At 41.4% G+C, this 22,119-nt stretch overlaps 4 protein-coding genes across 6 annotated transcripts; 2 read left to right on the top strand and 2 right to left on the bottom strand.

Annotated features, from left to right (window-relative positions):
* Positions 1 to 148: 148 nt before the first annotated feature.
* LOC115769826 lies at positions 149 to 3,307 on the top strand. Its single transcript, XM_030714800.1, has 7 exons — positions 149 to 223; positions 322 to 425; positions 489 to 570; positions 634 to 1,395; positions 1,467 to 1,878; positions 1,949 to 2,413; positions 2,489 to 3,307. The coding sequence occupies exons 1-7, from the start codon at positions 149 to 151 to the stop codon at positions 3,205 to 3,207; spliced, it is 2,619 nt and encodes an 872-aa protein (XP_030570660.1). The 3' UTR covers positions 3,208 to 3,307.
* A 1,524-nt stretch (positions 3,308 to 4,831) lies between these two features.
* LOC115769834 lies at positions 4,832 to 7,572 on the top strand. Its single transcript, XM_030714807.1, has 5 exons — positions 4,832 to 4,955; positions 6,863 to 6,923; positions 6,981 to 7,055; positions 7,133 to 7,390; positions 7,453 to 7,572. The coding sequence occupies exons 1-5, from the start codon at positions 4,832 to 4,834 to the stop codon at positions 7,550 to 7,552; spliced, it is 618 nt and encodes a 205-aa protein (XP_030570667.1). The 3' UTR covers positions 7,553 to 7,572.
* A 1,379-nt stretch (positions 7,573 to 8,951) lies between these two features.
* Positions 8,952 to 21,264, bottom strand: LOC115769448 (glycogen-binding subunit 76A). Of its 3 annotated transcripts, none has more exons than XM_030714259.1 (3): positions 20,340 to 21,264; positions 13,356 to 13,563; positions 8,952 to 11,776 (listed from the first exon to the last, which is right to left on the bottom strand). In XM_030714259.1, exons 2-3 carry the CDS (start codon positions 13,521 to 13,523, stop codon positions 10,079 to 10,081), a joined length of 1,866 nt encoding a protein of 621 aa, XP_030570119.1. In that variant the 5' UTR covers positions 13,524 to 13,563; positions 20,340 to 21,264; the 3' UTR covers positions 8,952 to 10,078. The 3 variants fall into 3 exon arrangements, with proteins under 3 accessions (XP_030570119.1, XP_030570120.1, XP_030570121.1); XM_030714260.1 differs by lacking the exon at positions 20,340 to 21,264 and adding an exon at positions 17,503 to 17,757; XM_030714261.1 differs by lacking the exon at positions 20,340 to 21,264 and adding an exon at positions 17,565 to 17,757.
* LOC115769449 (peroxiredoxin 1) lies at positions 12,015 to 12,755 on the bottom strand. The gene has a single exon (XM_030714262.1). It carries the CDS (start codon positions 12,698 to 12,700, stop codon positions 12,113 to 12,115), a length of 588 nt encoding a protein of 195 aa, XP_030570122.1. The 5' UTR covers positions 12,701 to 12,755; the 3' UTR covers positions 12,015 to 12,112.
* Positions 21,265 to 22,119: the final 855 nt, after the last annotated feature.

The following is a 22,119-nucleotide window of genomic DNA, read 5'->3' as shown; positions in this document are numbered from 1 at the left end:
CAAGCTCTATCATCCATCATGAGTTTAGTCGGTTGTCCTGGCAACATTTGAAAATAAGTTAGCTGTTTGCTCGATAGCAAATCATTTTGGCCAATCAGTGTTGCAGTTCCAGCTGAAAGGACTAGGTCAAAAAAAAAATATAGAGAAAATGGAAGTGCTCGAGGAGGGAAATTTAATGGACCGTGTGCCCATTTTGTTGCAGCGAGATTTGGAGTTTTATCAGGTGCCGAAAATGACCGCAATGCGAGCTCTGAGAAAAAACTTGTTAACACATTGTTTTCACGTTCTCATTTCGATTTGATTCACATGCCACACGAGCAGACGCATCAGCGCGTGCTGCAGGAGCCCATTTGTCCGGGCGTTGTGGGTGGCAAGCTGGACTTTCCACGCTATGCATCGTTTGCTTCGATAAAACTAATACGCTGGTAGGCTATGCCCTCCAAAGGGTCACATTTGTTTTGGTGTTGACCAAATATTGTTCCCTTCAGGTGGGAGGATGAGTACTTTGCTTCCTATCGCAAGCATTCGGGCTTACTGCACACCGAAAAGGAGCTAAACGAGGGCGATTTCGTAAGTGTACTCTTGGAAATGTCTGGGGTAGTCCTAACCTGTTTGTTATAATATGCGCTGCAGAGCAGCGTTACGGTGAAGACCTCTGATCCAGATAAGTTTGTCAATCTGGTGACTAAGTCAGCGGATCTTCTACTGGAGCACATACATCGCCTGTCGCAGGAGTCACTGGATCATGCGGATCTGTCGGTGCTCACCGCTACCATTGGCGCCGCCGCATTGGTCAAAAACTCTTTAAGCGTCTATATGCAGGCAGCCACGACCACAATATGCCCACCCAAGGGCGATGAGAAGGGTGGCGCTCTGAAGCTAAGCCTAAAGCAATATTCCCAGATGTCCGAGGCATTGGCTGAACGTCTTCTGGATCTGCACTGCCGCCTGCTGCTTTTGTATATCATTCAAGATGCGGACTGCCTGCATTGGGAGGACACTCAGCCGTTCTTTGAATCGGAGCGCGGCTCGTATACCGTGCAAATGTGGTGGCATTATATGCGCGGCACCAAAACCGATCTCTGGAACTCTGTGCCGCCAAAAATGGCACAGAAAATCTTTGCCGGAATGCTTAATGAAACGCTCAGTGTATTGACGGTGCGCTACACGCAGATTGTGACCAGCGTAGCCCGAGCCCAACTCCATCTCGTGGACATATGCAACATGCTGCTGTGCATTGCGGAGCTGTTGCCCCATGTCTGTGAGAGTGGCGAGGCCTATGTTGGCCTCCAGCTGAGCAATCAGAGTGTCATCGTACGGGACATTCATGCCAAGTGCAGGGAGCTCTTCTACTGTCTGTTACTCCGTGGTGCGCCCTTGGGTGTCCTTTCTAAGGTGGGCTGGCTATGTATTAGCATCTCCTTTATTTCGTGCTCTTGAATGTTCTACTTTATATCCCGCAACAGGTCTTTCGCAAAGGCCTGGATAACATGGAAATGTTTAGCTCGCGTCATGGTCTGCCCAGCGCCTGGATTATTTTCGCGCTGCCACGTTACTTTCCCAAGGAGCAATCCTGCCAGTGGGTAACTGAGTTTGCCGATCTTACCACGAACACAGCCATATCATTGGATCTGCGCGTGCTGCTGGCCTTTCCGGAGGCTCACTGGTCGTATCTGCTGAAGATTCTGCTAATGAGGGATGCCTATTTAACGGGCATTATAATGCGCCATCTGATGCAGCATTTGCCGTCATCGGAGAACTTTAAAAATGTGGCCAAGCATTCGTTTACCAGTGCGGAAGGTGCGCCATTGAAATGCGAGGCCTTCCTTTGCCGTGGCGAGTGCTTCAATGTCACCGACTCCATAGCGGCGGATATAGGTGCGTCATAATTGGCATGATAAACTCTTTTTACCAAACACTAAATGAGATTCATGTACTTTTTATGCAGATCCAGTGGGACAGTCGAACTATCAAATTGTTCTGTCCCTCACATACCTAGTTGTAGCCGTGGGCAAGGCTGTTGATATCAAGTCCTGTCTTATCAAGACACTGGAGGAGCATGCTGTGAGCGGCTGGAGCGATTGCCTGGATAAGCGTCAGGTGTGGAACCAGAAGCGCACCCCGTGGCTGGAGGCCATCATGCACTTTGTTTATCCAGTGCTCGACTGCGTCGTGGAGATGCTGATCAATGCCGTGGAGAATGGTGCCAGCATGTATCAGGCCATGTCCCTTGCCTTGACGTGCGTCTCAGAGATTTGGGATTGCATGCCCGAGGGCTTGTACAAGATAACGGCCCTGTTACAGGATATAATACCAGTGTCCACGCGTCCACTGGGTGACTCAGTGTTGCTGCAGGTAGTTTTCGCAGCTCTCTACACAGAACTAATCAAGACGGCAGAGTCACATGAGCAGGGTAAGTCTCAAGGATGATTTGTAAGCTACACTACACTTCACTATACTACATGTTTGACTTTGACTTTTATGGCAGCCAAAAATGACGACAAAGCTGCCATTTGTTATTCGCTATCGGAAGCGATTTGCTCCGTAGACGAGGATGACAAGCACACTGACCAGATAGAGCTGTTTTTGAAGCAAGCCAAGGAGAGCATTAATTTGGACACGGATTTCGGCGGCAGCAGCTGCAGCCGCGGAGCCGGCGGCATGAGTGCCGTTAGCACCGTTAAAATGGATGACCTGGCCATAACCAATGCCGAATCGGAGCGCTTGAGTCACAGTCCACCGGCCAATTATGCCATGGAGCTGGATGTGGGCATTGCCGATTATATAGCCGAAGTGCTAGCCAGCGATGTGCTGACCACCAACATAGGCAAACAGGCGCTCAAAGTGCTCTACAATTATCTGAAGTTCAACAAGGATTGGCTGCTCGACCAGCTGGGCACTGGCGACAATGAGCCAAGCCCGTTTCAGGGCGTGCTGGGCCAGAACATACAGGAAGCCAAGTTCTCGGTGCTGAGGTCCATGTTCTTTATAGGAAATACACCCTTCGATCAGCTGCTCACGGGCTCATTAAAGATCGACTATGTCAGCTGGCTCCAAATGCCGCTCTCCCTAAACCCAGAGCGGACATGGCTGCATCTGACGCGTCGCTGTGACTTCCAGGAGGATGCTAAGCTCGCACTGCCCGAGGTGGCCATGGTGGCGGGCATCAGCAAGATAATGAAACGGCGTAAGGACTTCGCTAAATGAGGCGCATCATTAGCATTGCGCATACGCCACGTTGTACCAGCAAAGATGCCATTATTGGCGCATAATGCAAACAGCACGCTGGCTTCTTAGTTCCAAAAATGCTCGTAGCCAACAGATGAGAGATTCAGGAGTTGTAGGCAAGACCTGAAGCAGGCTAAAAAAATATTTACTTCCCAACTACTCCTGTGTTTAATGTGTGTATGGTGGAGGAGGAGGGTGGGGGCGGTTGGGATGCTGGCATTTTCACTGCCGAAAATGTTTTTGTCCACAACTCTGCGTAGATGGCGCAATTGTCAACTGCTTTGCGTGGAAGCGGCGCCCCTCGCTTTGGCCACGCAGTGGGCCAGTTATGAAAATTACTGAAACGACGCCAACAAACATACAAAGTGATGAACAGGGCGAGAACAACGGGTGGGGCACAAGGGCAGCCAGCTGAAGCATGGAAAACACACCAGCAGCAGCAGCAACAACAACAAAACGCAGGGCATCGTGACAAATAAAAGCAAAGCAGCAAAGTAACATAGAGTCAGCATAGAAGACAGGAAGCAGCCGCTATCTGTTTAATAAAAATAACTTAAGGGAAAATTAAGACAATTTTGAGATGTAAAGCTCTTAGTTATGCTACAAAATGCTTGCAAAAATGTTTATTCTACTTCAACAATATGTGAATGCAGGTAACTTTGATCGAGAAAGCGTTTAAATCAAGAACCTATCTTGAGTTTGGGTGTGAAAACTTTATTGTTGATAGTTCTGTAATGCATACTTATATGCGCATTCGAGTGTACTATTATTTTTGATTTACAGCTCAGCGCAGAATCAATCAAGTAGTAAGTACTTCACAAAGTAGGGCATCTCGCTGCCAGGCTTGCCGCGCGCTGTGGGCCACAGAGTCAGGCAGCCTGAGAGGCGACTAAGGACGATTGCTCTATTCATTCACTTGGCGCTGCCAGAAGCGTGCGGACGTTGTTTAGGGCACTCCGACTCTGAATACGACTCGGGTTCGGCTTTTGGCTCTGGAGTCAAGTGGCAAGTGGCACCTGCACAAACTTGGCGGACATTTTAAAAAGTCAGTGGCTGACGTTCTGCGTGCGTTGCGGCGTGCGGGGTAAATGAATGCTGCATGTTAACGGTAATTTGCAGCCATTAGTTGCCGCACACACACACAAACATACACACACAAAGTGGCATGGTGATTAAATGCGTTGAAAAGGAAAACGAATTATACGTGCAAACGCAGAAAGTGTCGGCCGCATTACGCATACGCAGCGTACGCCAGCTCAAAGTTAATGCTGAAATTTAAACGCGTAACGAGCTGCTTATTGTTTTTCTTTTTTTTTTTTGCTTTCGTTGTTGTTGTTAGTGTCGCTATCCTTGGCAATCGTCGGTTGGTTGCTTGCCAAGAAATTGGATACGTTGCCGTAAAAGTTCACTTGATTTATATTCAATGCACAACACAATGTGTCTTCTGAGCTAAGCCCTGCTGAGCTCTGCTGTTGTACGAGTATTAGCTGATGTATTAACGTGGCCACTGGGCTGCCAATCTGTTGGCTTTTGTTTCGGGATATGTGCAACTAAAACGTTTATTAACAAAAAAAAAAAAACATTGAAATATATATTGTGAGCCATGAGTCAACCACATCAACAACATGAGCAATTGCAACGACGTCGTCGCCGCTGCCGCCAGCCAGCCGAGCCTTGTGAGTGTTTACGTCCTGTGATAAGGGTTTTTGGTCTGCTGACTTCATTCGGTAAGCACAAGTGCAAGCACACACCCACACCCACACATCACACACACTTACGCACACAACCATAAATCGGAAGTGATTCAAGTGGAAGAATATGAGCTAAATTTAACTTATACAGGTAGCACATAATAACATACATATATGATAAGGCAAAAGGGTTATGCGCTTAATAGAACACTAATCATAAATAAAATTCCAGAATGTTAAAAAGAAATTTAAAAATGTAATTCAGTTGAAATCAAATAAATTAAAATTAAGACTAAGCGCTTGGGTAAATATTGTATTGTATTGTACCTATGAAATTTCGAGAAGATTTAATTCAAAATTTGAGTTCTGTTGGGCTTAGAGGTCCCATAGATACTTAAAGGTACTCAATTATAAAGGTTCGTTAAAATCATGATTGATGAAGTGCACTTCTTCTAGTAAACTAATTTTAAAGTGTTTAAAACTGTTTAACAAGAAGAAGCGCGTTGTATGCAACATGCGAACCACTTCATCTATTCCCCATTCGAATGCAATTCATAATCTGCCCCAAACACTTTTGCATATGCTACATTTATTAAATTTAGCTTTGCCGCTTGTCATGCCATCACTCCCATGAGTATCATCTGTATCCGAGGCTCTCTGGCTGCCCAGTGTCTCGTCTAATGCACTTCTAATAGCAGCTTTCAATAGAGCAACAGTCTTTAAGCGGGCCTGACTAGTCCCAACTGGGACGTATGATAAATGAGCGCTGCTTAAGTCCGCGGCATCAGCAGCAGCAGCTACAACTTGGGTCAAGTTCAAAATAATTTCCCAAGCATATTGTTTTTGTTTAGACAAAGTCTGGGTCTGCATTATGCATGCAGGCCGGAAGAACTCACAGTTCATAAACCTCAACGCTGCGTGATGCTCAACAATCTGATAAAAAAGAATGCTCTCTCAGGGCCATTAACGAGGCATTGGCCCTTTTTTTGCAGCTGCACTTGCACATCCCTGCCAAGTGCACCCCTTTATAGTGTTTGCCCCCTATACAATGATTTTTGTTGTTGGCTTTCTGGCGCCAGTCGGTTTACTGAAAACCCTCCTTCAAAATATGGCGACGCAAAAAAAAAAAAGCGGAAAAGTTTAGCTGGGATTCCCCTGCCCCTTCCTAATCGTGCAGAGAGCAGCGCATAATTTTTGCCTAGTTTTTATTTGATTTTCTCTGGACGCACGTTTCATCGACTTTTTTTTTTTTTGGTTCTCGAAGCGTTTAATGTAATTGGTTGGCTTTGGTTTTTGTTGTGGATTTTGGTCTAACCTCATTTGCCTTTTATCTGCAGTCTAATCGAATTTGTTTTCCCGGCGCATACAATAACAACTTAATTAGATTGAATTTTCGGCAGATTCTCGCATTTCTTGTTTTTGTTTGGCATCTTTTTGTTGATATTGTTTTTGCTGTTGTCTTAGTCATATTTTACACAATGAAATGAAATGCTTCTAGGCATAATTTGGTTACAATATTATACATATGCTATAAAAAGTGGGCAGTCAAAGAAGTTCTGAAATGCGTGCGGCTAAGGGTTTTAATAATATTTGATATTTATTGCCCTTTTGCCTTCTGAAGCTCTCTTTTAAAAAAAGGGATTCATTTCGTTGGATATCTGAAACCATATCAAATATACAAATATCCTCCTCCATAGTTCCCAAACATTTTCGACTACCCTCGCACATTCGGCTTTGTCTCATCAATGTTACTTAGATTAGATATTTGCGTTTTGGCATATTTTATGGCCTATCGAAGACCGGATGAAATAATGTTTGTGTAGACACAATACCATATTGTTTAATACGCATATTCTAGAACACGAAAAACTCATAACACATCCCCGCCCAATACGAATTTCTTGAGCATCCAACAGCCAATTTGTGGTCATTTTTCATTTCAGTTATTTGCGGAGTGGGCGTCGATGTCTATATGCATGGCTATCAGGCGGGCCTCTTTATAATGTAAGAAGCTCTGAAACTCTGCTAGTCGTGGATCATAAAATTTTAATGCTTGGCCAGTTTTTCAGCTTTGCTGGTGCTGTTCATTGAGTTAAAATGGCTGATAACCATATTTCTGCAGCTCCAATGCGGCGAGTAAGTTGCTCAGCCCAAAGGAGAAGGTCATAAATTTAATGCATGCGCATATGTATTTATTTATTTTTAATTTTCAGCGATAATTACCACAACTCCTCCTCCTGTCTGGACTGCTGGCGTTTGTCCACGTTGCTGGGTGGTTGGCGGCCGACGCCCATATATGTCGCCATGGGCGTGGCACTGATACTCTTTCCCCACAATCTTTGGCTGAGCTATGTGGCTGGCATGTTTCTGCAGCTCCTGGCTCTGTTGCGTCTCTGCACGTTGCTTAGATTTGGCGGCGGAGCCGGTCACTTCAAGGACGAGGGACTGCTGCCACAATGCGATTTCGAGAAGTGACACATGCCACATGTAAAAAATTAGACTCCAATTAAAATGCTTGTTTCATTGTTTGCAGAGTCTCCAGCTTTGTGGACAGCGTCGAGGACGACTGCGCTGAGGTCAGCGTCTCTCAGCCAGATGATGAGGAGCCGACCGTGGAGGATGAAGTTTGCTAATGGTTGCTGGTATTGCTTATGGTGTCAGTTTCTCGGTTTGTCAAATTTGTAATTGGTCTTTTGTTCTTATTGGTTTCACATTTCAAACACTATTGAGACTAACCGATATTTTAGCTAGAGTTCATAATGAACTGGGGGAATTTGTTGTCCCGAAAGCTTTTATTTACACTACAGAAATAGAGAGTTTTCCATGCAGGAACATTATTTTTTAAGAGCACTTTGTATTTATATTAATAAGTAACTAATTTTAAAACTTTCATAAGATCCGCTTTGTTATAAATAAAAAAAAAACGTTTTTTATGATGAAACCTAAAGCTGACTTGTACAAAAATCTAGCCAAATGCTCAACATATCATTGAGCATTTGCAAGGGAGCAACTGGAGTGATGGCAGGGTAAACAGCGCGCATGTCCACCTTAGTGGCAACGCCATGAGCGCCTGAAGAAGATGGCGGTGCTGTGTCAACAAGCTATTAACTAACAGACATTCCTTTAGGTTAAGAAATGTCCTCCAACTGCCGTTGCACTTTGTTCCGCCCACAATACGTACAAGTAAAATGATACTGGGAAAAGTAATTTATTTATATTTCTAGTTTTGACATTTAAGATGCAAGTTTTGCCCCGTAACACAAACAAACTTTAATAATCCGTACCAGAAGGTTAAGTTTCTTGGAACTTTCTAGGCATATCTTATAATCAAACATATATATTTATATATATGCTGGTCAAAAACATTTTGGGGGCTGCTGTTGTTATACTCACGCTTCAGTCTAATAGTTAATGGGGCTTTACTGTGGGGCGTTTGAAAAGTACACCATTTATGCGAAGGTATTTATATTTGTCGCTGTTACATAGATTCTGTCATAGTTTGTATAAATAGTTTGTAACTTTTAAAGTTAGTTTTTTATTAGGTTGGTATCTTTACATGTTTGCTATGCAATAAACATATATAACATTATTTATATATTTTGTTGTTTAACTTTTACGAAGTTTTCCAATTGAAAAACCTTGAGGTAGCTGTGTTTTGCATTCGTTATTTTCAATAATTAATTCTTTAGTGTTAGGTTCTTGGCTCTCCCTGATATACTATATATGCTATTGGTTTCAGAAGTTTTGGACAATTGTTATATCTCGAGATATTATTTGTATTATATAAAGTATGATAACGCCAATCCTGGTTTGTTGATGAACCTCATTCTTAAACTTAAAAGGTTAAAACGAAAACAAGCCACAAAATTGAACTAAAATTTATATTTTTTATTTTGTATATTTTATATATTATGCTGTATGTATGTATATCGTTTATATGTATATAATATTATGCATCAACATATACATAAAGAAAATATCGAAATCGTAAAATAAATCAAATTAAATAAAATATAACACAAAAATTAAATTAAACAATAAAAAGAAAATATTAACATTTGATCGAAAACAAAATAATAATTATTATTTTTGGCATAGCAAAAAACGATTGTTCAGTACGTGTAGGGGTAGGAAATTCAATAACTGTAACTATTTATCATAGATCTTGCACAGTTGCAATCTATATAATTCGCAAGCATTTGGTGTCATGGAGCTAAATGCGCAACTATTGGCACATTTCTAACGAGGTTTGGCAAGAGATTCGGCTTGGGCTGTTTACTCCTTGTATATAGCTAATGTATATAGCCTTTTTTAAAGTCTTATGGTAAAGCTTGGTTTGACTAGAAAATCAAAGTTGGTTATTTGTTGCATATTGGAACAATAGCAGGTAGTAAACAGATTCTGATTTGAGAAACTTAATACGTTCTCTCACGTGAATCCCCCTAAAGTAGTGTCCCCCTCACATGCCTGAACAAAGCATAAACCAATATGTATATTGTGTATATATAAGAGAACTATAGAAATTAAAATTGTAGTAGACATTAAAAAGTGTTCATTATGCATCATTAATCATTGATCATCAACATTATATCATCATCATCATCATCATCATCATTAGTTATCACTTGCTCTTCTTATAACGTAAAACTATTAGCTATCATTGGGATTCTTTCGCACTTTGCTGGCTCTGTTTACTCGTATTTTGTTCGGGCCACTCTTATTTTTTACAATATTTGCCTGGTTATCGAAGCCGCTGCATCTGGTCCTCCTTCTTCTGCTTCTTTTCCAGCATTACTTTATTCCACTCTATAAAAATATAAACATTTGCCTTACATACATGTACGTACATGGGAGGGGTATGGGCTGGGCTGTGCGGTTGGGGTTGGGTTGTTGGTGGATTGCACCGTTCTCTCTATATAGTATTGATCTCTGATCTCTGGGTGTGGCAGACGCCCCAGCACACGCCGTCAAGGCCGACACCAGTTAATGACGTCCAATGGCATTGACGGCGCACTGCCTTTTGGCATTGACTGCAACGACCCGCGTCCGCGTCGTCTACTGCCTCCTCGGAGTGTCCCCGCAAACTGCTACTAACTATACATATATATACATATATAAATACATATATATATATATAGATATATAGATACATATACATATTAGTAGAACGAACTGCACCAGGCATCGCCCGCCGTGGGGCTTAGCATGCCGACCAAATTGCTGCCATGATGCGACTGCACGGCGCCATTCACCACAGACGCCGGCGATGCCACGTGATTCGAGCTGGGCAAACATTGGAAGCAGTAGTTGGCGCCATAATTGCTATCCCAAAACTGTTGACCCTTGCACTGAAAGCGCACGGCGAACTCCAGACGTTGTCCGACATGCAGCGAATTGCCAAAGAGCACAAACGTGAACTTGTCGGAGAAGCCATCGCAAGAGTTCTCCACATAGTTGGCCTGCAGATCCGCATAGCTGCGCCAGCCGTCCAGCGAGTAGCGCACATGCACTGATTTATGAAAGTCCAGATTGCGTACACGCACCGTACCGGAGATTGTCTGATTGATGCTATCGGTGACAGCGGCATTCTCCAGCGATACCTGTTTCTCGCGCACCGCATCGAGGAATGTGGGCAGACCGCCCGGCTGCTGGAACAGCGGCATCAACAGCTTATCCGATTTGGGACCAAGCTGCAGTGGTGGCTCTGATTCAAGTATTTCCAGATCCTCAAACGCGGATTTCGGTATGGTTGGTATTTCGTCCAGAAATGTTTTCACATCCGCCAAATCCAGGCCAAGCACGTCGGCAAAGCGCACAATTTTCTTGCGTCCAGGCGTACCCGGCGGCGTTTTGCCTGTTTTCAAGGAGGAGCATCGCCGTACGCGTTGCGGCCGACAGTCGTCCTCGTCGTCTGTGGTGTCTAAGCCATGGGCTTGACTGGGTTTCTCCGCCTCGTTAACCGCCTCTGTGACATCCTGTTGAGCCTGCTCTAATTGTGCCAGTCCCACGTCCACAGTTAGCATGCCCTCTGTGCATTTGTCTACCTCATCTATACCGCAATCTGGCGCCTGTTGTGCTTCCTGCTCTGCCTGTTCCTGCTCTGCAGTTGTCTGAGCTAGCTTGTCATCTTCAGGTTGTTGCAGCTTCTCTTCTGGCTTATTTACGTGACCATTAACCAACACCGGCTCTTCCTCAACTGGCGCCTGCTCCGTTTGTTCCTGGCTGCAACCGTTGCCAGGGCTCTTGATGCTATCGCTGTGCTGCTGCAGTTCGCTTAGTATTTGTGCCTGCAGCAGCGTCTCATCTTCGCTCTCCCTTGCTTGTTCCTTCTGTTTCGGTTCCACTTTGCCTACCACCTCCTCCTCCTCCACCGTCGCCTCAGCTTGATCACCATTTGTCAGTGGCTCATGAGTGCCATTCATTTGCAATGTGTTCACATATTCCTTGAGCTCCGTAGCCGGCAACTTGCTGCGCTCCGCCTGCGGCTGTGTGGTAACCAGCAGCAGCTCATTTTGCATATTGCTTGTGCTGCTGCTGCTGCCGGCCGCCGCATCAAAGTAGGGACCATCTGTGCTGCTGTGACTGCTTGCCGCCGAGGCGCAAGCATAGCCAGACTCGGCCGTGGAGTTGTGTGGCGTATTCGAGGCGGTTTCTATGAGACGCAGGTACTCACACTCATCCACTGGACTGCCTGGCGATTCCAGCTCGCAGTCAAAGTCGAAAAATGAATCCGACTCGTGACGCAGCGGCTGGAGATCGGTGACAGTCTGTTCCGATTCGTGCGCATTTACCCAGGTGTTGGTATTGCCGCCATTTATAATAGGTTCATCCTCTGCATTGGCGCCTTCCTCGTTGGCCTGCATTTCAAAAAAAGGATATGAATTGAAGGAAAAATTGGTTAAAACTATTTTTTATAAAAAGCAAGGGCATTTAATCTTGCACAATCCAAAGGAATTCGTTCTTTCTGGTCTCACATTGATCTGTTCCAAACTGAATTCTCAAATGCAGATAATACCTCCTTCCACATTGATCTGTTCCAAACTGAATTCTCAAATTATCCACAAAGTATATACACGATTGAAAAACTCCTATTCATTTGCTAATTATCCAATTTATTGAGCGTGTTTGTGTGTGTGTGTCGCAAAAAATATATTTTACTTGCACTCCTTTATCGAACTACAAAATGTATGTTTTTAGCTGGCGTTTTTAAAGTACTCTTCTTTGCCAGCGATATCCGGCTTCATGGACTTTGCACCCGGTCGCCAGTTAACCGGGCAAACCTCGCCGAACTCATCCGAAAATTGAAAGGCCTGAACTAAGCGGAGGGCCTCCTCGACACTGCGTCCCACACCCGCGTCATTAACCGAGATATGACGTACGATGCCAACTCGATCGATAATATACATGCCGCGAAGGGCCAGGCCAGTGTTCTCGTCCAGCATCCCATAGTCGCGAGAAACCTTCATGGACTTATCTGACCACAGGGGAACGTCAATCTCGCCCAGGCCACCAACCTTACGGGGTTGCATCATCCAGGCGCAGTGCGCAAAGTGACTGTCCGTCGAACAGCCAATGATCTCGCAGCCGATATTCCGAAACTCCTGTGCGCGATCGCTAAATGCCTGCAGCTCCGTTGGGCACACGAATGAAAAGTTTGCCGGATAAAAGAGCAGTAACACATATCTACCCCGATACTCGTGAAGAGTCATCGGTCGGAATGCACCCATTGATGTGACCGCAATCGAATTGATTTCCGGTGCTTGTTTGCGCAATAAATTCATTTTTGCTTTTGTCTAAATATTTTAATGTGATGTGACTAGTTTGAAATCAGAAAAAGTACTGATGCCTTAGAAATTTATAGTCGATTCTCGTCCTGCTCCTAATACGATTGCTTGGATCCAAGCATTAATATAATAGGTATGGTGTGGGTGCATAGTTGAATTATTATAATAATAAAATATTATTATTTTTAAAAGTTCTGTAATTCTTGGGTAAAAAACTGTTTTGAACCGAAACATTTATAATTACAAATGCTATGCTAATCAAAAAGTATATAGGGTAATCTAGTTCTATAGCTTAGGCCTAGCAATTGCACTTATCCAAACATGTTAGGTAGTTGCAAATTTTTGGGTACAGATCAAATCTAGCCCTTATCTTGCTTATGAAAATATGTATAGCTTGACATATTCTCAATACAACGGGCAATTGTATAAATAATACTGAAATGTCAAATTGGGAGAAAAAATCTTAAGCTGAAGCTTGAATCAAGAACAAACCGTAACCCGAAAGAACTTTTTTTTGGATTTGCAGCCATATATAATTAATATAAGCAGCAACAAACTTTAATATGAGTAGGAATTGATATTTAAAGAAAGTCAAATATATATCGCATTTGCGATAGCTTAGCCAGATTTGCATTAAGTATTCGCAACTCACCTGTGATCCCAAGGTGCGCAGCTTTGTGGACAAACTTCGCGCGAATGCCTCGGCACGTCCACGGCATGATGACATCCCTATGTTTGGTATTATTGAGATAATGCTGCAGGGCGGCCTGTTGTCCGGCGTGCTACTGTGTGTCAATGGTATATCGCCGGGCTCATTCATTTACGTCACGTCAATTTGCGAGTCGGCAATTGCAACGATGCTGCAAAACAAATATACAGATATATGTGTAAAAATATGTATATATATACTTGGATGACGTGTATAACAATATTATTTTTGTTTATTGCCTAAGACTAAGAAACAGTCAAAGATTTTCTTAAGTAAACAAATAAATTTACTCAAAATGTTATGCTTTCTCTTTTTGAGAAAACAGCTGGCAATTATTTTTTATAATTTGCAGAGCATTTTTCATTTGGCAACCGATTAAACTTTTAGCTGCCTGTCAATAATTTAAATAGCCTATTTTGGGTATTACGAGCAGATGGCATTTGCACTTGTGCATTTTTGGCATTTCCACAGTTCATTCAAATATGTAATTCACAATCAATTGTTTATTTTTATTTATTAATTATACTTTTTACCTGCTGCCAGTGATTTTTGTGCCTTTCAGTTAATATATGTGACAGCACATACATTTTAAAAATCCATTATATAATATGATTAATGCGTGACAGGTTCTTTCCTGCTAATGAAATCTAAATTCCAAAAGTTGTACATATTTGTATTAAATAAATTTTAATCAATTTATCGCTGTTTCTTTTGAAAAAGCAATGGCAAGTAGTTTTGTTATTGTTTTCGATGTAGCACGTGCCTCAACAGGTCAAACCCAGCATTGGTTAAATAATAAAGGCACGCCCTCAAAGAGAATTGATAAATACCTTATGCGGATTGTTTTCAAAGTACAATTGGCATGTGGTTTGTATTTTATTGTTTTTCAATTGTGACACGTGCTCGCCTGATCAGGTGGATATAGACACGCCCCTAAATGGTAAACCAATTCAGATAGCCCAACCCAAAAGAAGAGGAGAGCATGCACCAATCGCGACGTTGTTAATTGGCCTTGAACTTTGCGGTGATCTGCGACATTTTTTCTATTTTTTTTTTCGTTTTGCGTGTGAGCTTTTATTTCGTTTTTTTTTTTGGCAGCCTGCATAGGAAGCTTTAATTGAGCAGTAAAATAATAAAAATTGAATTTAAACTTTGCCAAAGGCAGCGAGAGAAATTGTAAATAAATAAAACGATGGCCGTCCCTGACAATCGATCGATTAAGGAGGTCAAAAGCGATCTGTTTTTAATACTTATTGCTGCACTGCACAATTATCAAAGACCTAAACGTATTATCTGGGGGCTCTACTTAGGTATACGGCATTCTGACATATTTGTGATTCATAGCCTGCCCCACCTGCGGCTGCATATTGCCCGGCGCTACCACTGCGAGTGCACGCCGTTGCAGCGATATTGCTCAAAGAAGCGTCCCATTCACTTGGCCTCAGTCCCTTTTTCATATAGACAAATTAAAATTGTTTTTGGACCAGGGCCAATTGGCTAAATGCGTTTTGGGCGGCGGCAGATGACGCGCAAAATAGAGAAAATGCAAAGGAAGAAAGCGGAAAGAGTGTGCACCATAGAAAGAGAGAGAATGAGAGAGAGAGAGAGAGAGAGAGAGAGAGAGAGAGAGAGAGAGAGAGAGGGAGAGGGAGGAAGAGAGTGGGAGAGGGAGGAAGAGAGAGGGAGAGGGAGAGATATAGCAAAAGTAACGACACATTTATATAAAATCATTGCTGAAATTATCAAATGAATTGGTTCATAAAAATGGTTAAATATCTTTCAAAATTTAAAGATCGGGCAGAATCAAGCTAACAGTATACAAATATATATAAAGCCAGAAAATTAATTAAATAAATATAAATAGATAGAAATCATAAAAAATAAGAACACATTAAGAAATATGAACACAGTCAGTTGACTAGATTTTCCTCAGCTACTTTCTCAACATTTAACAATTTCCAAGTTCAATGTACGAGCATAGAAACTATCTTAGAAAGCGAAAAGAGACACTGAGTGTGTGTCTATGTCACTATGTATACCAAAAAGTCATATTAAAAGCAGAATTAACGTTTTAAACAATAATATATAGCAATAAAAGTCATATACTAGGGCAATATATTGAGTCGGCGTCTTATAAATAAATTAAATGCAGATCATCCAAAACTTAGAAACTGCTAAAAATGTGCCAAAAATACAAATTGAACAACGCATATGTTTTTTCCAAAAAGAACATTTCCGTTTTGCTTTATCTATTCTCTTTTCTAATATATATTTTTTTTTGTTTAACTCATGGCATTAAAATTTATAGTGCTTTTCCACAGAATTTATGCTTTGTTTTGATAGTTAGCTCAAAATGTTCGCCGGCTTGCAAGTGCGTATATCTGCGACGAGAGTCGAGATGGCACGCACTGTCCAAAAGATAGTTAGATACTTCTCAGGCCTGTTTTTGGTGCCAGCCATAAGCAGCTTAATTGAATTAAATTGGGCCAAATGTGTGGCCCGGCGTGTTGATCAATTGATGTTTATGTGTCTAAAGTGGCATTCTAGCAGCGAATACAATCAAAAATAACTTTGCATAATGTTTGATTAGTTAATTTTATTTTGTGGTCAAAGAAGCTGAACTGACAGGCGGGCCAATAATAAAAGAGAGGTGCCAATTTAAAGCTGAAAGACATATTGCTATCCGACCGAAGGTCAAGTCCAATAAATTTATACACCGAGAAAGTGCACACAACTTGAAGGTAAATTAACTCAACTAGGTATATTTCTTTAAATCTCATTTGAAATCTCATTTGCAACTAATAATTAGTCGAAACTGTGCATTTAGTAGCCCACTTTAGCTGGACATATTAAAGCTGGCAATAAAAAAAAAACATTTTCAACTGCTTCATGTGCAGCTGTCTATTTTTTGAGCTTAAAACATTGTGCATTTCCCCACTATTTTCGGCATAATTAACTTCTTTTGACTAATAGAACAAATTTTAAAATGTTAACAACTATTTAACAAAATTTGTGGCCCGCTCAGGTGTGTTTCATTTGTGCTACTCAAGGATGATAATGCAATTTGTAGTTGCTTGATTTTGTATACATATAAATAGCTCTTTCTATATATAACTTATATATGATGTCTGAGTAGACAACTATTTAACATATTTCGACTCTGGTTGGTATGTCTGAGGCATGTATATATATATATATATATATGTATATACAAATACACATATATAATCTAATGCGTCTCTGTAATAAGTTGCCAGTACTGAAATTAAGAGTGCTTTAGCAAAGTGCGTAGATATTTTAGGTCTGATTAAAAATTAATACCCATGTTATTATTTTAAAGTATTTTTATCGAAATAACCAGTCATATTCAGCTGTTGATTAAGTGAGTGCTTCCCAGCTGAAGAGAAGCTGCATATGATTATCACCATCTTTTCCATATCATCTTAAATATGTTCCTTTTTAACTTGTTCTTTTTTGAAAATTTACAATATGTTAAAATTGTAATTATTATTATTATTATTAATATTTTTAGCATTATTAATATTATCAATATTATTGTTATTTTCGTTGTTGTTATTTTTATTATTAATACTGTTATTGTGATTATAGGATGTAGTTGCAATTTATTAACATCAGTTTCTAATAGTATTGCCATGCATGGCCTTCGGCTAAGACCATGCTACTTGCACACACTAGCCAGGAATTCGAACCCGGATCTTAGTTGTTCAATTTCCTAAATGACGGAACCGCTAAGAAAGGCAGGAAATTGGGTATTCTCCACTGCCAAGGCCTTTTATTGGGACGCCATTTGTATTTTTGTTTGCATTTTGTGGCAGTATTAATGGAGATATCATATCAGATATACTATTTTAGCATTGAGTATGTTTCGAGTTCACCTGTCACTGACATGACTTCAAGGGTGTGGGGGCGCAGTTAATCATGCCAAGCCGGCGTTTCGATTGTGAGCGTTGATAACAAATTGCATTTATTTTTAGCAATCATTTTGAAAACAGAGCGCAGTTTATGACCCAAATTGAACTGAACCGAATCGAGCCCGAACCGAACGGAACGATATTCCTCTCTTACTCACATAACGCCAACTGCTGCCGGATCGCTTGGTAACCCGTTCCCAGATCGTTTTCAGACACAAACCTTAATATATACTTTACGGGCACGTTAATAACTGGCGAAAACGAACTTCACGGACCCGGACTGCGACTGCACCACGTCTGCGATGGTACTGTGATGAGCATGCACTGAATACGATTTTTGTTTTTTTTTTTTCTGTTTTTTTTTTGGCATTAAACGAACTTGCGCTGATTGATAAGGCAGCTAAATCGAAGCGCAGCAAATCGCACCGCCAGCGTCTGGCCTGTCACTGATCAACTGTGATGTGTCTGTGGCCTGTGTGTGCATCTGCATCTGTAACTGTAGCTGTAGCCGTAGCTGTGGTTGTAGCTGAAGCTGTTGCTGCTGCTGTAGCTGTAACTGTATCTGTGCATTTGTGGTGCTGGGCCTGTATGGGTAATCGTAATCGCCGCATCCCAAAGGTAAGACAACTGCAGCGACAGATGCCCGACCCTCTGCCCGTAGAGTACCGCTGCCATTGTCGGACAGCCGCTTGCATAGAGAAATGCTCGTGATCAGCAACGTCGCTGTCTGCTACCCTCGGAGAAAGAGAGAAAGGGCATAATGCCATGTGATCAACTCTGCTACAGTTTTATTATAGAGTAAATATGTGCTTACTATTAAGCAGGCCTACTCGCTAGTCAGGTGAGTCTTTGTTTTTGCTAACGCTCACACGTGCTGGGAAGCTGCTCAGGAACATTCTTGAATGTTCAATATTTTACATAGAAAAAACTCAAAACTGAATTGAAGTTCTTTAAAAATCTTGCAAGGAATCTAGGAATCGTTGGGAATTTCTTCACATTTACCATTATTTACCTATAAAATGTGTCTAATGGAAAAATGTATTTGCAAGCCATTTTTTTAAATAAATCAACGAAATAAATCAAATTTAATTGACCAACTATAGTTTTTCCAGGGTATTTCGTCTCCCTTACTTCGAAGTGCTGTCACCAACGCGTTTAGATATGCAACAATTGGCTACTGTATCTGTACAAGTAGAAACTGTTTGCCAATATCTTCTGCACTACCCATAGTAATTATGATACGGATCTGGCTTATCAGCGATAATAATGTTTGTCATTTGAGCCACTTCCACTGAACTATTTCCCGCTGTGATTGAGATAATATATTATCCAAAGGTTCCGGTAATTAGGTTCGGGTAGGACTCGGTTATTGAATCCTTATCAGTAAACAGATTAGCTACTGCTAGTATTTAATTATGCTTTCAACAAATTGATAATACTAATAAGGGATTAAAGAGATAACTTTTTATGGACGCGTAGTAATCGGGTAAGTTTACCTAATTGTGGTACTTGCGGAAATTAAGCTGAAAGCAGACAAATATAGATCAAATACAGAAGGTGAAAACTATGGAATGGATGTGAAATTTCGCGCATGTTAAGAAAATTGTGTGCTCTGAGCACAGACCTAAACTAATTTATTAAAAATTTGACTTTCGGCCTTCAATTATATTCACATGTTCTTGCATAATTATTTGCTCTGTCTGTATGTATGTATATCTTCCTGTGCTGATATACATATAAACTTCCCTACTTTAGTTTAATTTTCTATTTGCTGTTTCACTTATGTGCCACCCACTTTAAAATATTGGCCAAAAATTTCTACAAGCCACAACAGCTGACTGTGTTCGCGCTGAATGATATTTATTTTATAAATAAACCAGAACATATATTAATATATTTTTTAATATGGCAAATTAGCCAAATTGACAGTCGCACGTAACATGCGGCATCCCATTTGGATATCTTTTTTTTTTGCGTCGTTGGTTGCGACATAATTGAGGAGCAGAAGTGATGGAGTGGTGGAGCGGTGGAGACTTTGGCAGGTTCCCAATCGATTGTCGGTGAATTTTTGGGTGGGTAAAACAATCAATAGATTATGTGGCTCATACGCGCCACGCTCTATGTCGAGTTCCGTCCATGGATAGCCCTAAGTAGTCAAGTATCTCTCAGATACATTGCTGTGTGCGCCGCGGTCAGTGCGTGTTTGGTGTGGGTGGTTCTTTTGATGGGGAAGCGCGTGTATTTTATTTATATTTGTATGACATTGCTACCCAACGAAATGTCAAAAGCAAACAAAGCCAAGCACCGCCACAATAATAATAATAACAACAGCAACAACAACAATGCGAAAATCGCTTGTGCCGTTTTGGAGCAGACAGAGACACACATACAGATACAGACACAGATACTTTCGATTTTCACATGCTTTCGCTTTCCATTGGCTTCACTTACAGCTTGTGTTTCGATTTTAATGGGCTATGATTGAAGCCTGGTGGGGCAGCAGTCCTTGAGTATTTGCAAAAGGTATTGACAAGGGCCAGTTGAAGATTTTGTTTTTGTTTGCGTTTGCCATTAGATAGGTAGTTAGATAAATACATAAAAGTGTGATTTTTTTTTGAAGGAGTTGTCTGCGTCTGGCAAATTGTTAAGACGTCTTCAAAGCCAATCAACATATTAGCTATAGAATAGAATCTGTTTGATAATTAAGCAGCTTAGTATCTACGTTCGCTTAGTTATGTCACACTCCACAAAACTATTTTAATAATTGCAAATAATGTTCCACTTGTAAGCACATTTGATCCCTCATTAAAAAGTTCAATGTCAAAGTATACTCCAGGTTCTAGCTTATAATTATGTATTATTAAACTACAACAATTCGGTTGTTGCCAACTTGTGGTAAAACAAAAAAACTACACACGCTCAAAATATGCATATAAAACATGCGATGATTATGTGAATATGCGATTGTTCTGTTATGATTATAAATATTACCAACCTGCCTATAAGTTGATTAGTTCCAATGGGTTTCCTTTTCTATTTCCAAGTTCTTGGCCTGCCCGTTTATGGAGCAATAAAAAATATGAGTTGTCAAAGCTGTCGCATAAATATGGCACATATATATAGCGAATATATACACGCGTATATATCTGGTATATATAGTGTGGAAGTCGTCAGTATATGTTTGGCTATGTATTGCGTGTTTCGGTATCGTTATGTATGTACGTAGACACCTCCGCCTTAAAACTGTGCCAAGGAAGTGACCCAGCGAATGGGGCTAACGAAGGATTTCGTTTGTCTGAACTTTCACTTTTAGTGCACAGACACGCACACACTCTCGGAAAAAACACGGTTCGGGCCCACAGATGGCGCTAGTTGCTTGGATAACACTTTTAACAAGGAAGTTATATTGTGCACTGTCTCCAAGGCGATATGTTTAGGATATTTTCATTTTATTTGGCTTTATTTTTGGTATTTATGCGGCGCTCTGGTTCACACACGCGACGCTTGGGTTAAGTTAAAATTGTAAAAAAAGGAGCTGCACCGTCGGTTCTGTTCGTGGCGATGGTAAGCACGGCGAGTTACAACAGCTCACACCAAATACGATATACAAAATTTCAATTTCAATTTAAATCCATTTCTGTATTTTGCCAGCGCTCGTCGTGGCAGCCGTGGCAGCACCGCCAGTTGTAGTGGCAACGACGGCGACTTGGTCGCAATAAGAGTGCCATTCAAGGGCATTGCAAGGTCGTAGCAGCTCACAGCAGTCGACAGTCGGCAGTTGCGTCTTTCGCCCACTGGCGGCGGGGTACGCTGCTGAGAGTACGCAATGGCATGGGCCGTGTTCAGATACAAAGATACGAGCACTTTCCGCAAAGAGAACTAACACATTCTGAGAGCGCTGCGAGAATGAGAGTTAGCGAGCAGCTGCCCGGTAGATCGCACGCTGCGCTTTAATTATTATTAATTTGGCATTACTAGCTGCTACTGCGAGTGTATCTTTCAGATACTCTTCAACTCACGGATTGCTTTTCAGTAATTTATAACTATGCTGCATTGCGTTACGCTTATAGTTCGGCCTGCCCGTGCGGCTGTCCTGTCGTGTGGCAACTGACGAAGGTTTCAAGTAGGTTGCACGCATTGCGGCATGCCTAAAACTCTCACTTTTCTCTATTCTTTAACGTCTCTCCGTTGGTACAGTGGGCGGGCTTGGGCGCTGTTGCGTGTTCTGAGAGAGGGAGAGAGCATCCAATATGCTTTAATAATGCACAGTGGTCTGAAAGTTTATCTAGAGACGGACAGAATTAAATATTATAATGTGTTGGTTAATATTATAAAACTATCGATATTTAAGAAAAATTAAAACTTTAGGTTTCTTTGGCTTTCACAAGAACTAACTCCAGGTTCACTTATTTATGTAAAATTTATTTAATGCTCCTATGCCTAAAAATACGACTTGAACTATATTCTTAATAATATTCAGTTACAGGAAGGATCGACTTACCAGCAGGAATATATTATCACTGAAGCTTCTTCACACCTCAATTTATCTTCTTAGTCCATTTTCCACACCATATTGTGATGTCGAAATGAGGCTATGCCAATTATTCTCGTCCCACTGTGACAAAATGTGCTTCTCTCTGTGCCTCGCTCTTTTTCTCTGTAACCTCTTTATCTCGCTCCATTCAGTCAAGTGTGGAGCCGGCGTTTTTTTTACCTTATTTTTAAATGTTATTGTTTTGTTTAATGTTTGCTAAAGGCATTTTTCATTGCTTTGT

Source organism: Drosophila novamexicana, unplaced genomic scaffold (genome assembly GCF_003285875.2).
Source record: "Drosophila novamexicana strain 15010-1031.04,08,12 unplaced genomic scaffold, DnovRS2.1 tig00004554-arrow-pilon, whole genome shotgun sequence".
Taxonomy (NCBI): Eukaryota; Metazoa; Arthropoda; class Insecta; order Diptera; family Drosophilidae; genus Drosophila; species Drosophila novamexicana.
The sequence above is the reverse complement of the archived record's forward strand: the minus strand, read 5'-3'. Positions and strand labels throughout refer to the sequence as shown.